Source organism: Poeciliopsis prolifica, unplaced genomic scaffold (genome assembly GCF_027474105.1).
Source record: "Poeciliopsis prolifica strain line A6 unplaced genomic scaffold, Auburn_PproV2 SCAFFOLD012, whole genome shotgun sequence".
Taxonomy (NCBI): domain Eukaryota; kingdom Metazoa; phylum Chordata; class Actinopteri; order Cyprinodontiformes; family Poeciliidae; genus Poeciliopsis; species Poeciliopsis prolifica.
This window is the reverse complement of record NW_026562387.1, coordinates 2,104,411-2,120,122: the sequence shown is the minus strand read 5'-3', so window position 1 is coordinate 2,120,122 and position 15,712 is coordinate 2,104,411. Positions and strand designations below refer to the sequence as shown.

Genomic DNA, 15,712 nt, shown 5'->3' with positions numbered 1-15,712 from the left:
TAGAGCTACCATTTCACTTTTTTTTTAATATATTTTAAGCCAATGAAGAACTTAAGCAAAAATGACGGATACATTTTCTTCCGGATGTTGTGAAAAACGATGTAAATGAAACGTGGCGTAAAACCGAGCATGTAGAACTGAGCAATCTGGCTCCCTCTCGTGGTAAAACGTTTAAACTGCAGTAAGAAATGACATCGACGTTCATTTCTTGTAAGGAAGTTTATTTATTTTTGCGTTTTCCGTCCAAAGCCTCAGCCTTTTTTTTTTTTCACACTATTGTTGAAAGTGGGGTTGTTAAGAGAAAAACTTTACAAATAATTTATATTTAACTTTTTCCCACAGTGGTTGGGTGAAGAAATGTATTATAAATACATGTGGTCTTTTTAAATCATCATGATCCTGGAGCAGCATAGTTTCTGCCAGCAGAGGGCAGCATTATTGTTTCCATTCTTAAAATGATTTCGTAGGGCCAACTCAACCCAGCATGTTGACTTTAAGTCATAAATTAGTTTTTTGTCTTCTTCTTCTTACAGTGTGCTGGAAGAGTCTTCAGTCTGGGTTTCAGTGATTTAGTTATTTCCTCTGAGAACATTCATTTAAAAACAGCCGATAATGGAGTCATAAAAAAGCCTTTAAAAGCCTGGTTTGTCTTTAGGTACAGCTGCCCGGAGGGGCCACAATCTTCTGTTTAAATAATTAAATGCAAGTACAAACAGCATGGGAACATCCAGCCATTCTATTGTTTAGGAAGGAGGCAGACTCTTTGTCTCCGAGACGAATGTGCTCTGGTGTAAAATGTGGGTATCAACCCGAAAACAAAGGCGAAGGATGAGTAAGAGCGTGTCATTATCCGGAGCCAAACGAGACGTGCACCAACATGGGCTGAAAGGCCGTTCGGAAAGGAACCACGACTACAAGAGTGGAATGAAAAGGCCTGATTGCGTTTTGCAAATTCACATGGAAACAAAGATTAATGATTGCAGACATGCCCTGTGGCCCGATAGTACAAAATCAAAGTCTTTGGCTAAAATGAGCGTCAATAACTTTGGAGGAAAAACAGGAACCATGCTGACCGTGAAGTACGGTGGTGGCAGCTTCGGGTTGCAGGAAGGATAGGAACAACTCATGCAACAGAAATATGGAGATACGAAACCACATTATCCAAGAATGTAAAGTTCGAGCACATAAAGGTTGTTCACACTGACATGAACCCTGAGAGCTCTGCCAAGTTATGTACAAAGTGGCTCCAGGATCCAGTCAGCATTCTGTCGGGGCCATCAGAAACGATTTCAGTCCCTTTGTCTCCTGATTATCAAAACACACAAAAAGAGGAGAAATGCAGCAAAACTGGAAACAGATTATTTCAGGAAGACAGTTGGCTCCCCAAGAACATTACTGTAGCAAATACAGCCATAATGTTGGATGTTGGGTTTGTGGTCAATTATCAAGGCAAAACTGCAGGTATGGTCATGGACAGGAAGTCAACCCCTAAGCTTTTTCCCGCTCTCTTTGTTGACGTCGCTGAGCAAGATAAAGGCGTTGTGCATTTTGTGTAAGTAAAAACCGCTTAGCATAAACTATTTTGACTAAAAAAAAAAAGCATTGAAGTCAAATTAGAAAAGCAAATTTTAGTCTCTTTTGGATGACAGACGGAAAGAAAACAGATCTCCTGTCAAAAGCAGTCAGTGTCCATAAGCAGATCTTTTAACCAAATCTGGAACATCAAAGCTGCCAAAGAGGCTGAGTCTCTCTCTCTCTTTCTCTCTCTCTGCAAACTGAACATTTCCCTTTGTTACAGTCAGGAGGGCAAAACGAGATCATGCAGGACGGAGACAGTCTGCCTGTCTGGGTCTCTTTGGAGACACTGATATGGCTCAGATCAAAGAGAGGACAGGAAGCACCAGAGGAAGACTGTGGAGCGAGGCCTTTCTGCCCCGTCTGGCCTCTCACTGTCTGCTGCATGGAGATGACCTGGCTGAGACAACGGGGCACAACACATACAACCCCTTCAAATGGTTTGCTTTTAAGGAAATTCAATGTGAAATTCTTTTTTGTTAATAAAAATAACTGAGTTGTTCATCACTCCAAGTTCCCGCGACAGCATTCCAGTCATGAGGTTGCAATAGGCGGGGGATGAGCTGTTGTCATGCGGCTCGCTAACAGGTAACACTTCCAAGTAAGCGTCTCCTAATGCGTGAAACCAGACGCAACCTGCAGGGAACCATGACTACCTAGGAAGAAAGCCGCTCACATGAAACCCACCCCGCTGAGTGACACCCATCCTCTCAGCAGGAAGAAAACACACCACGTTAGCATAAGATCAGGCGGTGAAATTTGATCAAACTAATTTTATTTCTTTTTACCCAAACATAAAGTTGAATCAGATGTAAAACTGAAATCCAACCACAAACCTGTTAAATGTGTTGTCTGATGATGACACATTTATCTGCCACCTTTATTTTTCAGAGTAAGTTGGTTTCTGCTGAAACTGATCACCAGGAAAGAAGACCCAGCGCTTAGCAGTCTGAGGCAGAGAGGATGTTTGGGTAAACTGGAGTTGCATGAGTTCAAACTGCCTGCAGTGCAAGCCAGAATATAAACAGATGTTTATCCTTTAAAGTCCTGAAGATAATTATTGTTACTGTCACCATTGGCCACGACAGCATCCATCATGGCTTGGGGGAGGCAGGGGGTAAATCCAGTCTCTGGCTCAGACTCTGGCCCAGACGTGGTAAAATACGGACATCTAAAACTTTCTATTTTGTGAAATCCTGCTGTGGAGAGAGATATGTATATACTTCATAATCTGGCTGGGTTTTGATTGTCAGTCCACTTTTGTTTTGTGAGGGGAAAAAATAACTTCTTCCATGTTATGACTGAAAAGGAAAGATCTTGGTATCAGCTGTGGCCACTAGATGGCGGTATTTAGCTAAGATCAGGTAAGGTCGCACTTTCAGCTGTCGACGTTAAAAGGGCATTTCTAGAAATACTTAGATAAAAATGTAAACACTCACAGTCTAGTACAAACTGAACATTTAACACCAAATCAAATGTAAACCACTGAATACGTTATTGTGAAGAGTTAAATTATCCGGATGCTCATCAGTGAATGCGGGGCTCTCAGGATCTTTTCTCTCAACAAATCCTGCAAACAGCGTGAGCTGACATCTTGAACCCGTCTCTTTCCACCTTTGCTGCCCTTTGCACGGGATGTAACACCAGCCGTGGAGTGGCGCCTCCGCGGAATTGCACATAATTGCGGTAATTGCAGGGTCGTCTTCTCCTCCGCCCGGAGCGAGGATCCTCGTCTTGTTTCCTGAGAGGCGCGATGAAGAAGCCTGCTGTGCTGGACCGCGAGGCTTGTGGCTCCGGATCAGGGCGGAGCCGCGCAGTCACACCTGCAGGCTGAGGCGCGGAGTCACGATGAGGCTGAACTCATTCACGAAGTGAATTAAAGTTAAAGGCGAGGAAAAAAACAAACAAAAAAAAAACAAAAAACAAAAGGGAAGTCCTTATGGTAAGATACAGATGGCGCGTGAGGCTTGATACAGATCTTTCGCCGGTTTGTTTTGCATTGCCAGTTGGTGAAGGGGTAATTACGCGCACTCGCGTGCGTGCGTGCGTGTGTGCGTGTGTGTGTGTGGACTGGGTGGCGCCATGCGCTTTTTGGATTGCTAATTTCTCTAACCGGCTGTCCACTCCTCCCAGCGGCAGCGCGGCGGCGCGGCAGCGGCGCGGCAGGGCGAGCGGCGGCGGTGTCAGCCTGAAGGGAGGCGGCTCAGCCTGGCGTCAACCTGGCTGCTGCCGCGATGACACTGCAGGTGGCTGATACCGGACACAGTGACCTGACGTCACATTCTAGCTTCAAGGTTACACCTTTGATCCCGTTATTCTTTTTCTAAAAATATATTTATATGTACAAAAAAAAAAAAAAAACACACACACACTGGCATTTTCATTCATACGCCAAAAAAAAAAAAAAATCATTAAACTGTTTATGTTGAGGAGCTGCAGCGTAAACAGGTCCGACCATCCAGACATACCATAATATTACTCATTACATCGGCGCCTTAATTATTAAGTCACTTAAATGAGACCCGGCCCGGTCCTGTGATGACACACGGAACACGCTGTTATGGAAACAAAAGGCTATGAATGAAAGGTGGAGGGGATCTGCTGGGATCGGGTCAGAATGGAGGGAGGCGAGTCAGACCGGAAGTTGGGTGAAGTGATGTACAAAATAAAAGCTTAATTTGAGCGAAGCAGCAAATAGAGAGAAGATTTGAGAGATCACGAAAGTAACATTTTTATTTGTACAATAAAGGCACAATTACGTTCCCAGCTTGTAAAAGACATAATTGTGTGGAAACTTTCTGACACTTTAGGAGCCGCTAGTTTCTTCTTGGAAGAACAGACTAAATTTGCATAATTTAAAATGGTAGATTTCAAGTAATCAAAAATGCCTAAGAACTTTAAACAAGCAAATACACAAATAAATATATAAACGTAACCCTTCAATCCATCAGCAAACATTTTGCAGTTGTCCTGCATAAACCTTTTTATTATTTGATAGTCATGCAGGCTGAATCATTTTGTTCTGCTCACATCGCTCAGCCTGCTGGTCCGATTCTGAAATGAAACTACCGGAAGTGCCGTGAGCTGCGCTCAGGCCAACGTTCTGCCACGGGTGGTCGGACCAATCAGAAGGAAGGAAGGCGGAGCCTGGGCCGCTTGCTGCTTCTTCTCCAGTTAAATCTCCGCCGTCTCCAGTCTGAGTGTGCAGCCCTGCGGACTGACTCATCTGTTTTTCCACCTCATATTTCAACGGTCAGGAATACAAACGCGACGCTTCACTGTGACCGGCCTCTTGGAAAGGAACAAGAGGACCAGTGGGGACAACTTCACTTCCCCTTCAGCCGTTTCCAAAGGAGTATATTCACAGTTTTTTTTTCTGTTTTCTGTCTCTTTTTTTTTTAGTCCTGGAGAAGAAGACCGTGTTTTGGAGCACTTTGTACTTTTGTGGCGGTGGTGAACTCCGGTAATGCCGAACCGCGTCGAAAAACAAGCCGGCTAACATTTCAGTCTCCATGCGGGAGCGGAAGCTGTTTTTCCTACCTGGAGTTGTCAGGTCGGTGAGCTGAATGGCTCGTTTTTTACCATAACTCCATGTAAGCCTTCTCCCCCCAAACCCTTGTTTTTTTTTTTTTTTTTTCTTCTTCTTCTCGCGGCTCTCCGCCGCTGGATATAACCGCGGTCACTGTGCAGGAACTCGGCGTAAATGGAGCGCCAGTCCAGTTTCATTTCCATCTGGCTCCAACTGGAACTCTGCGCCATGGCGGTTCTTCTGACCAAAGGTACGCTCAGACTCTGACTCTGACTCTGGGTCGGCTCGGCTGTGTGTCGGCCTCTCCAGACCGGGAGAAGCTCTGTTTCAAGGGGAGACATGAAACGAGGCTCCGCGGTTCCGAGTTCCGGTCGCTGAAGTTAGAATGCGACTTCATAAAGGACAATTCCGCCACTTTATTTTGATCTGGTTCACCTGCATTGGTTCGTGATGTAAACACTTAAACCGAAGTGAATCACGCTGCAAAGATGACAACCGGTTGTGATGAATGAAAAGTTTGACTTGTTAGGAAAAAAAAAAAAAACAGGATACGTTTTTTGTTGTTGTTTATAGATCAAATTGGATGAATTTCTGGTTGAAAGTTGGACCACAAAGTCTGATTAAAAAGTGGACCAAGTTATCTCCCACTTCTTTAATAGAAGATCTAATCCAATCCAGTCTAAATTAGTGGGTCAGAGGTCGGGATCAGGTTTTTCAAATACTGGAAAAAACGATTTAGTTTTCTCAATTTGTCGACAAACCAAATGCAACAAACTAACAAGTGACTATTGAACAATTGGTACTTTTCAGGAAAAGCTTGGATTGGTGCACTGTTCCTATAAAAGTTAGAAAAGAAAAGGAAAAAAAACTTTATTTTCTTTTTCTTTATTTTATATATATATAAACACACACACACACACACATCAATAAACATCTGACAAATCACAAACTGTGTGGTCAGCGCACATTGAGGCGTTCCACATTTTTACTGAACTTAATTTAGATTTTGATCCGGAGAGAGTCAAAACGTTTTCCAGACGGATTAAAAAACATGCAAAAAACAAACCCGACGAAAATTTAAAAGATGAGAAACCAAATTCATTAAAGTTCCAAATCAGATTCTGAGATCCATCTGGTACCTCTGGACGATGTAGCAAATATTCAAACAAAAACCTTTAAAAGACAAAAGTGAGTAAAGTCTCCTTAAGAAGCTGAAAATCGTTGAAAATGAATGACTTTAACTTGTCAGATAAACTAACTTTACCCTATGAGGGTTAAACAACCCAAACCATAACATCTCATCTGCCATGTTTCACTTCTCTCACTCCGGGTGCGAAGCCTCCATCCGTGTATTGGACCCACTCAGGGGCCCAGAGAGCCTCAGCGCTCAGCCTGGCTGAGGGCCCCTCCCTCTGCGCAGCCCACAAAGGGGCCTCTCCTCTCTAATGAAATATTCTCCAAATGACCTGCCTTAGCCCTGCTGCTCCAATCATTCACAGGGAAAACACTGATCTGATGAATGTGGGCCTTGCACTGCAAGTTGGTGCAGTTTACCAGCAGCCATTGACCCGTCTTCTTCTTCTTCTTCTGAATACAATGTATCAACCTGAAGCATTCAGGTCGATGCATTGTATTGTTTTCGTGATGATGCAACCTGCAGGTCGAATGCTGTTGCTGGGCGAGTCGCCTCTGGGTTGTGTGTTGCTGTAAAGAGCGAGGCGGCCATAACGAGAAGTTAGCGTGAGGCTCTTTAGTCGAGCCCACTGCCAACCAGCAGAGCTCGGCTTCAGGCTGGGAAGAGTTAACTCTGCTGGTTGGTGGAGCTACCTACTCATTAGCATCTACTGTAGGAGAAGCTAGCAACAGTTAGCCGCCAGAGGAGGATGTGGAGGAGGATGGAATGAAACCAACTTCCATAAAAGCAAACATGAAATGTAGTTTCTCTTACTCTTCTTCTTCTTCTCCTCCTCCTCGTCGTCCAGGAGAGATCAGGTGCTACTGCGACGCGCCGCACTGCGTGGCCACCGGCTACATGTGCAAGTCTGAGCTGAACGCCTGCTTCACCAAGGTCCTGGACCCGCTCAGCGCCAACTCGCCCCTCACCCACGGCTGCCTGGACCCCGTCTCTGGCGCCGCCGACGTGTGCGGCAGCGGCCGCCATGCCGCCGACCCCCTCGGCGGGGCGCTGACGCTGGAGTGTTGCCACGACGACATGTGCAACTACAGGGGCCTGCAAGACCTGGCGCACACCAGAGACTCCACAGGTGAGGCAGCACGATGAAGTGTGGCGATAAGCAATGACGTCGTTGTCTCGCGGCGGTGCTGAAGCGATGGCGTACGAATAATGACGCAAGAAGGAAAAAGTAGATTTCGTTTAGTAAAGAACTGACAGGAACCAGAAGATGGTCAAAACAGAACTCAAACCATGAATAAATGGATTATGATGTTTCTAAACAAAGCTGCCCTTCAAAAAACATCAATCAGAATGGAAATTAATGCACTCATTTGAATCAATTAATTAAATTAATTGCGACAGGCTTCCCTTGAGTTATTCTGAGAGTTCTGATTTTCCTTCTTTCAGTTTCAGAAGCAGTCCTGAGTTTTTCCTTCTTCTTTCTTTTTTCCATATCCCGCCTCATTCTTAATTTTCCAGCTTAGCAGAACTTAACGTTTTAAACTTTTAACAAGCCCCAGCTCCACGCCTGCAGAGGCGAGAGAGCCGGGCAGTTTTTACCTTTTAGCTCTTGGAAGAAGATCAGATGTTTCTTTTCTTTTTTTCTCTCTTTTTTTTTATTACGTGCGCGCTGTGTAATTTTCCCACCCAGCTGGAATGTGCCTCGCAGGACGAACATCCCCGACGTCCACTCAGAACCTGAGACGGAGGGATTTTCAGTTGTTGTTTTTTTTTTGGTTGTTTGTTTTGTTTTCAGAGGCAGAGCAGACGGTAGTTTATTAGCTCAGATTAATCTCTGGGACAAGGTGACTCATTTGTTTTCGCCTCTCCTCACCTCCTCTCTCTCTTCCTCTGTGTCGTTTTTCCTCCTTGCTTTTTCTCTTCTGTCGGGCGCGGGTTAAAAGCCGAGCATCGCTCCTCAACGACGTGACGCTAACCGTCCAATTGTCTCCACCTTCGCAGAGAGCCGTTACCCTGCCGACGGCAACCGGAACCTGGTGACGCGCGTGCAGGAGCTGGCCTCGGCCAAGGAGGTGTGGTTCCGGGCGGCGGTGATCGCCGTGCCCATCGCCGGCGGCCTCATCCTGGTGCTGCTCATCATGCTGGCGCTGCGGATGCTGCGCAGCGAGAACAAGCGGCTGCAGGACCAGCGGCAGCAGATGCTGTCGCGCCTCCACTACAGCTTCCACGGCCACCACACCAAGAAGGGCCACGTGGCCAAGCTGGACCTGGAGTGCATGGTGCCGGTGTCGGGGCACGAGAACTGCTGCCTGACCTGCGACAAGATGCGGCAGGCCGAGCCGGGCGGCGGCGGCGACAAGATCCTGTCGCTGGTGCACTGGGGGATGTACAGCGGCCACGGCAAGCTGGAGTTTGTCTGACTGCCTCTAACGACATTCCTTTGTTTTGCTAAAACGATGCGGGACTGATCTCATGCCGCGTGTTTTTTTTTGTTTTGTTTTGTTTGTTTTTTGCTAGAGGAGCACTTTACTTGAAAATGAAAAGGCAGATCTGTATTTAAACTTGAGAGGGGCTCGCTGAGGATCCTGGACTTTCTACACTGAAACGCTGAAGGATTCCAAAAGTTTTTGTCTTATTTGCACATTTGATGTTGTTTCTTTCTTTTTTTCTTTTTTTTTTAATAAAAAATAAATCAAAAAACAAAAGATTTTTACACTGACACCAGGGTACAAGAAAAGGACTGACTGAGGAGGAGCGAGAGAGGGAGAGAGAGATCTCGGTGCTTTTGGACTGTAGGTGTGCACACTCCTCTGGATGTTTCATGATTCAAGCTTATTGTAAAGATTTAAATATATCTATATATATTTTTGTCTGAGAAAACTGACCGGTGTGCGTCTTCTTCAGAGTGAATGTTCCAACTTCTTTCTGTGATCAGACTAAAAGCTTGATTGTATGTGTGTGTGTTAGTGTGGATGCGTGCGCGTGTGTGTGAAAGAACTTCAATTAAAGTGACTTTTTATTTAAATCTGGATTCTCTGTTTCCTTCTTGACATTTCCTGGTTATTAGACAGTGATAACAGGAGTCTTAACAGCCACAGCAGTGGAGAGCTTCTGTTTTGTCTGCCATGATTCCACCAACAGGTTTACACTGAGGATGGATTTCTGAGCCATCAGGATATAAACTTCCTATAAAATGCCTTTTTTTTTAAAGCAAGATTCAATGGAAATGAATCTGGAAACTTAGTTTGTTTGACTTGCACTTATATCGACACATTAGCCAAATGAGCTCCACAGTGGGACTCGTTTATCCATGACCACCAAATAATTTCCTTTCCCCTAATTTGGGAATGTTTTCCCTGGAAAACTACTGTTTACCTTGCAAACATATCCATACGACTCGCTTTGTTACATTGCAACCACATACATCAATGTATTCTATTTACTTAAAAGATGCATACAAAAAAATAAAACATTGTGAAGTACAATGAAAATGAATGACAATCTGAAAAGTGTGGTGTGTATTTGAATCCAGCTTCCCTGAATAAATTCTTTGTCGACAATCGTTTTGCTGCAGTATGCAGATTAGATGGGTTTGGGGTCTTTCTCTACCAGCCTTGCACATCTAGAGTTTAAGGTTTTTGACTATTTTGACAGAGGTTCCCTATTGGATTCACTGCAGAACTTTGACTATACCATTCTAACCCAAAACTTCAATCTCTTGCAGCCTATATGATTCTGCTCCAGTATCTTAATGTATTGAGCTCCAAATACTTTTCATTTACTCTCTCTCTCTCTCTCTCTCTCTTTGCGAAAGAAAATCCTCACCACAGCATGATTCTACCTCCACCATGTTTCATGTAAAGATGGTGTATTCAGCGTGATTGCGTTCTGAGTTGCGAACATTTGTTTTTCATGTGCAGGCCACAAAGTCTGTTCAGTGGTATCAGAGAAAAAGGGCATGAATACTTATGCTGCGTTCAAGTTGTAGTCAGAACTGGGAAATTCCAACTTCCCATGAGGAAAATTCAACTGGAATGCCTTCTGAAGTTGTATTTCCCACTGGGAACGAGGGAGCAACTCCAATTATGTCCCTTTGTAAGGCCGACTTCCTGTTTCAATATGGCTGCTCCTCGCGTCAACAGTACCAATACGTGATGGAAGCATGTAAAAGTACGCAAAAAGTCAATGTTAAATGAAGCAACTGCAGGTCTAAGCTATAAAAAATTTAAATTAGCCAAGCTTTACCTTGGCTAATGGAAGGTAAAGCTTTAAACAATGGTGGTAAGAGGCACGGAGAACAATGTCTGTTGGTGTTGGCATGATGAAATCCTGACTTCTTAACCTGACATCAAACCAGTCTCCAAATTCCCACTTCCCATGTAACAGGAACACAGCAGCAGACCCATTGCAATTTTATGTAAAAAAAAAAACATATAATTTTTCTTCAGGTTTTCTATTATCCTCTATTTTGTTTTGGTGTTATGGTAACAAAATAAAACGCCACGTTTCAAACTTCTGGTTGCCACCTTGCAAAATGCAAAAATGAGTCCAAATGTTTTTCCACTCATCCAGAGGTCAGTTTGGTCTTGCAGTCTACAGGACAACTAATTTTATTTGACTCAGAGGAGAGTACTTTCAGGTCTGTCAGACGACTAAGTTCAATAAAAAAATTAGCTGTAAATTGTTTTTGGGAAGATGGACTCAGGGTACCACATTCTGTTCTGTCTCTCTTTCCACTTGCTTGTGGCGAAGCACCGCAAATGGCCGTTGGGAAACCACTCGCTCTTCCTTCCTGCCAAATCTTCCTACAAGTGGGGATGCAAGCAGAAATGAGCTGATGGGTCAGAGCCCACCGGTGACAGCTTGTGTGGAGCTTGAGGTCAGGTCTCTGTGGCGCAGGAGTTTCCAAACTCCCTTTCGATTATTTACATTTCTGAGAGTCCGAATGCAGCAGCGCTCATGACAGGAGTCGCCTAAAGTCGGTGCCGTGAGTACTGGCTGCGTCGCACAATGGATTATTGGGACAAGTGGGGGCGTTTGGGTTGAAAAGTTCACACCCTAGGGCTCGTGGTTACCGTAGAAACCGCAACTAAGACATCTTGTAAGGATTTAAAAGTTGAGGTCCACTATTCGCAGAGCTCAGCCTGTGTTTTTGTCCATTAGGAGGACAGGAAAATACTATTAGCAACTGACCACTTAGCGGCAGCATGCATTACTGAGGCTCAGGGTCTTCCAGAGGACTATTACCCTTGTAATAATAACACTGTCCGCTGGCAGCCTAATGTGATGGCTGTTTTCTTTAGCTTGATCCCACTTTGTTGGCTGACCCAGGGGTGTCCTGTGGCAACAGAGGTGGCGAAGAGAACTCTACAAGACCTAGCAGCAACCAGTTCCTTCTTATGCCTTAGATTTGATTGAATTACACTGATTAAACACACGCACACACACCAATACACACATATCCTTGTACTTCGATTTAAACCGAAGACTTTGCATTGACTTCCATTCATTTTAGTAACTCCCTTTATCCTTAACTTGTACTAATCTATTCCTAACCCTAAACTTAAAGTGTATTTTCCATGCATGTAGTTCCATGTAGAGCACAATCAAGTTACTATGTTGCCTCCAGTTGTTATAAAGTAGCTGAAGTAACTGGTATAATGACATCAGCTGATGTGTATTTCCACCAGGTGTTTGCTAATTGCTGTTGGCTAGTCTGAAGGAACTGAGTGGGGGAATCGCAGAAGCTTGAAAACTGCAGCTCCAAAGAGGAGTTCTAGGCTCGAAGGTGGAGCTAGGTCCAACCTGGCATTTTGCACTGCTTAAGGGAATTTTCAAACATGCATGAAAGAACCAAAGTAACACCCCAGATATGTTTTTGATGAGGGAAACACATTATAACTCACAAGAGTTACGTCCATTTAACTGAAACTTAATTCACACCGTACATCTCGACCAAACACCGAATCCTAAACAAGGGGTTCCACCATATTAGGACAGGCCTTAGTCCTGTTAATAAATATGATCCTAAGAACAACAGTTCAACAAGAACACACAAACGCACACATACGCACACACCATGATCGCCACATAGAGCCATGTGACAATCTATAATAAGACCTTCCACTCACTTACATTTAATTTGAACCAAATTTCATCACTAACTTTAGCTGTAAATAAGTCAAGTTGTAACAGTTTCCTCTAATGATCACCTCAAATCCAGAGAGTTTTGCCTGAACTTGTCCCAATAACCACATGCATGTGGTCCCCATAGGGATTACTGGCCTTGATGAGATTAGTGTTCCTATCTGAAGGTCCCAGAGAAGCAGAAAAACAAGTAAACGCACACATCAGAGTGCCAGAGCTGAGCCTACCCCGCACAAGCAGTCACCTCAGTTATTAGCATTAGCCTCTTTGTGCAGCAGAAGCCGCTCAAACTGTTTACATTCATATGCAAATGTAATGAGAGGACCGACTGGCCTCTGTCAAAAGAGCCCCTGTTTGCTTCAAAGGAACTACAAGCAACCCCTCTGACACCACCACCAGGTCGCCATTTTCATTTTTGTTGCTTTCCAGCAGAAGCCTGTGTGTGCACCGCGTCTGTTCACCACCCCCTCCCACATGTCCTGCCTCCTCAGGTGAGTTGCATTCCTGCCGCCGGATTAACAAGCATGCAAGTGATTTAAATCTGGGTGGTGCTCCCGCTCTGCTCCCCGCGCTCCCAGAGGTCCTGTAACTGTCCTGAAAAGCTTTGTGCCCACTGTGGAGGCAGCAACATGTGGAACAATATATGAAGTGTAAACACACATGGAACCTGTTAACACCTGCGCATGGTAATGGATGAACACCCGGGGTAGTAAAAGGCTTTTCATTAAAGCTTTGGAAGTGCTCACATGGCTTCCTTCCTTCCAAGCTTCAATAGTTTTCCTCCACTGAAACATGAGCATGTGTGATGCAGTGCAGATTAGTTGTTAAAATATTTTAACAGTCATGGTAAAGAATGATAAAAAGGCAATAGACAACCATTTATCAATGATTACTAAAGTTGTTATTAACACATTTTGAAGAAGAAGTACTCTTTGTGGAGGGACACAATGTCACTTTATATGAGTGTAGTTCCCCTTCTGGCCACTCAGTTGTTTTGTTTTGTTGTTTTTATTTATTGAAAAAAAACACAATGGAAATTTTTTTTTCGCATCACAAGCGGCTGTTATTACTGGTGGAAAAGGGGAAGAAGACGACAGGAAATGAGAGGAGGGTGACATTTTTAAATTCCTCATAACCATTGCCTTTTTGGACTAAAATGTATCAATCAAAACATTTGCATACATTATAAGCTTTCTAACTCTTAAAGACCCAACTGGAGGCCTTACCCTCACAGAGGATCCTGCAGGGCTAGTCCAAGGCATGGCTTGGCATGGAGTAGCGCTAGTCTAAATCATATCACCGATACTTAAACGCTGTTTACCATTCCCCAACCACAAACAAACACAGACATTCCAGAAAATAAACAGAGCTTATGATTCCAAGATCCAAAAACTAAAAGAGAATTTTTTTTTTTTGATTGAGTAATCTCCATGACTGCACAGACAAATCTTTGTCTGTGGTGACAGACATTTGCTGGAAGAAGAAGCCGTCTAAATATTTGGCCAATTCATTTCCTTCCTGTGGATAAAAAGTGCAGCTTCGGGTTCATGTCATCATTGCCCACCCCATGACCCCCATCTAAACATTTACCCAAATGTGATGTTAACATTTAGATGAGAATCTTGGTCAAACAAAAATAATAATGTTGGGAATGTTTACAGGATGTAGTGGACCTCTTGAAGTTAAATGTCACTGTCTGAAGCCAGTGAAATAAAAGGTTGCGTTGCAGTCCTAAAAGGCTGACCGGGAACGGGAAAGTGAAGTGGTTCATGCGCAGCCTCTGACTTGTGTGTGTCGACAGATCGGTTGAGGAGGTCGGGGAGAATGGTGATTGAAAAGCTGATGAACTCGTAGGTGCAGGTCCACTTTCCCATGAGCTCAGCGGTTGATATATTGGTGCACCTCGCCCTCCTCGTAACGCCAGGGCACTCGCTGCTCCGCCTGTCAATGGGCCTCTGTAGGCAGATGGCTGAATGGAATGACTGTGTTTCCTGCCAAACGTGGCTGGCAGATGACACAAACTGTATTTTGTACACCTAACTCTGTATTTTGACTGAACCTGCCCGGTTCCATTTTGGTGTGGATGTTCTGGTCGGCCTTGCCCTCGAGTAGCTGCCATCATCACTCCCCGGGTTTAGGGAGTAGCTGTGTTGAAGCCCTGACTTTCACAGTTAAGTCACAGATCATGAATGAAGAAAGCAGATTGGTCTGGACAGAATTTCTGAACTCGCCCTTATTTTTAGTTTTGGAGGGAAATTGTCCTCGTTTGAGATGACGTCTAAAGGTACAGGAGGTAAAGGCATAGGACTCCGGTGACAGTGAGGGTGACTACCTGAAATCTGCAAACATCAAATATACCTTAACACGGATTAGTTAATATACGTAGTGCAAACCGTCTTACCATTGCCATAAAAGAGTTGGCTTTCATTAGACAAGTAATGTCTGTAACCCAACACCTTTCAAGGTGACACAATAAACTAATGCTGAACTGGGGGGGAAGGGCAGTTAAAGGTGTGGATACTGAACCTGAATGATAATGGCTCCCACAAAGCGTTCTGGCCTGGCAGCAGGCCAGCTTTTGCTTCTCTACATGGAATGTGGAGCTGGAGCCACAGCGGCGTACGCTGGGTTCTAATATCGTCTGATGTGAGTTCATTGTGAGATTAGATCCCAGGGATTACTGGGTCTCTTTCTGACAACATCTCAGCGTGAGCACAGCTAAAGCCACTATCAGAGGTCAGGAAGTGGTCTACAACAACAAGCAGTAGGTCAGATAGGATCTTACAGGGTTTTCAAAAAAATAAGACCGCCTTCAACGCAGATGTGTGGAATCACGTTGAATAAGGTCAACAAGAATACCTTCATTGAAGTCAGATTATTTAAATATAACAGTTATAACAATTGAAGGCTACATAGCTACTGGATTGTGCTATAGAATGGGATGATGTGCCTGAAAAAGACATAATGCTGCTCCTTTAACTGATCCGAACAACTTGCTTCAGTTACAGGACTCTGTTTCAGCTTTAATTGGGAGTGGACCAAGTGGACATGTTCCGATTTCAAACAAAGTCCTTCACGACTTTAACAGGGGAGCAAGTGTTCTGTTGCTTAACAGCGCAAATGTTTCTGGGAAAAAAGACGGCATGTTTATCCTCCGTTTCTTTCTTAAAGGGATGAGTCACTTTAAACCAACTTCACAGACATCAAACATCGTCCGATCTACTTCAGCTGACCCCGATAAATGTCACTATCTCGCAGACTAAATCCTGAGGGCGGCCTGTGTATCTAAACATTTTTTACTACTCCCCTCCTCAGCCCGTGTTTAT

The 15,712-nt window shown here is 44.2% G+C and overlaps 1 protein-coding gene across 1 annotated transcript; it reads left to right on the top strand.

The window, feature by feature from the left end:
- The first annotated feature begins 4,761 nt into the window (after positions 1-4,761).
- Positions 4,762-9,264, top strand: bambia (BMP and activin membrane-bound inhibitor (Xenopus laevis) homolog a). The gene is made up of 4 exons (XM_055037894.1): positions 4,762-5,128; positions 5,266-5,354; positions 7,087-7,368; positions 8,241-9,264. Exons 2-4 carry the CDS (start codon positions 5,279-5,281, stop codon positions 8,657-8,659), a joined length of 777 nt encoding a protein of 258 aa, XP_054893869.1. The 5' UTR covers positions 4,762-5,128; positions 5,266-5,278; the 3' UTR covers positions 8,660-9,264.
- Positions 9,265-15,712: the final 6,448 nt, after the last annotated feature.

What these genes read in the sequence shown, in the direction of transcription:
- bambia (XM_055037894.1), top strand. Translation starts at nt 5,279, where the DNA reads ATGGAGCGCCAGTCCAGTTTCATTTCCATCTGGCTCCAACTGGAACTC. An exon ending in GGCGGTTCTTCTGACCAAAG is followed by an intron (nt 5,355 to 7,086) that starts GTACGCTCAGAC and finishes CTCGTCGTCCAG; the next exon opens with GAGAGATCAGGTGCTACTGC. An exon ending in GCACACCAGAGACTCCACAG is followed by an intron (nt 7,369 to 8,240) that starts GTGAGGCAGCAC and finishes CCACCTTCGCAG; the next exon opens with AGAGCCGTTACCCTGCCGAC.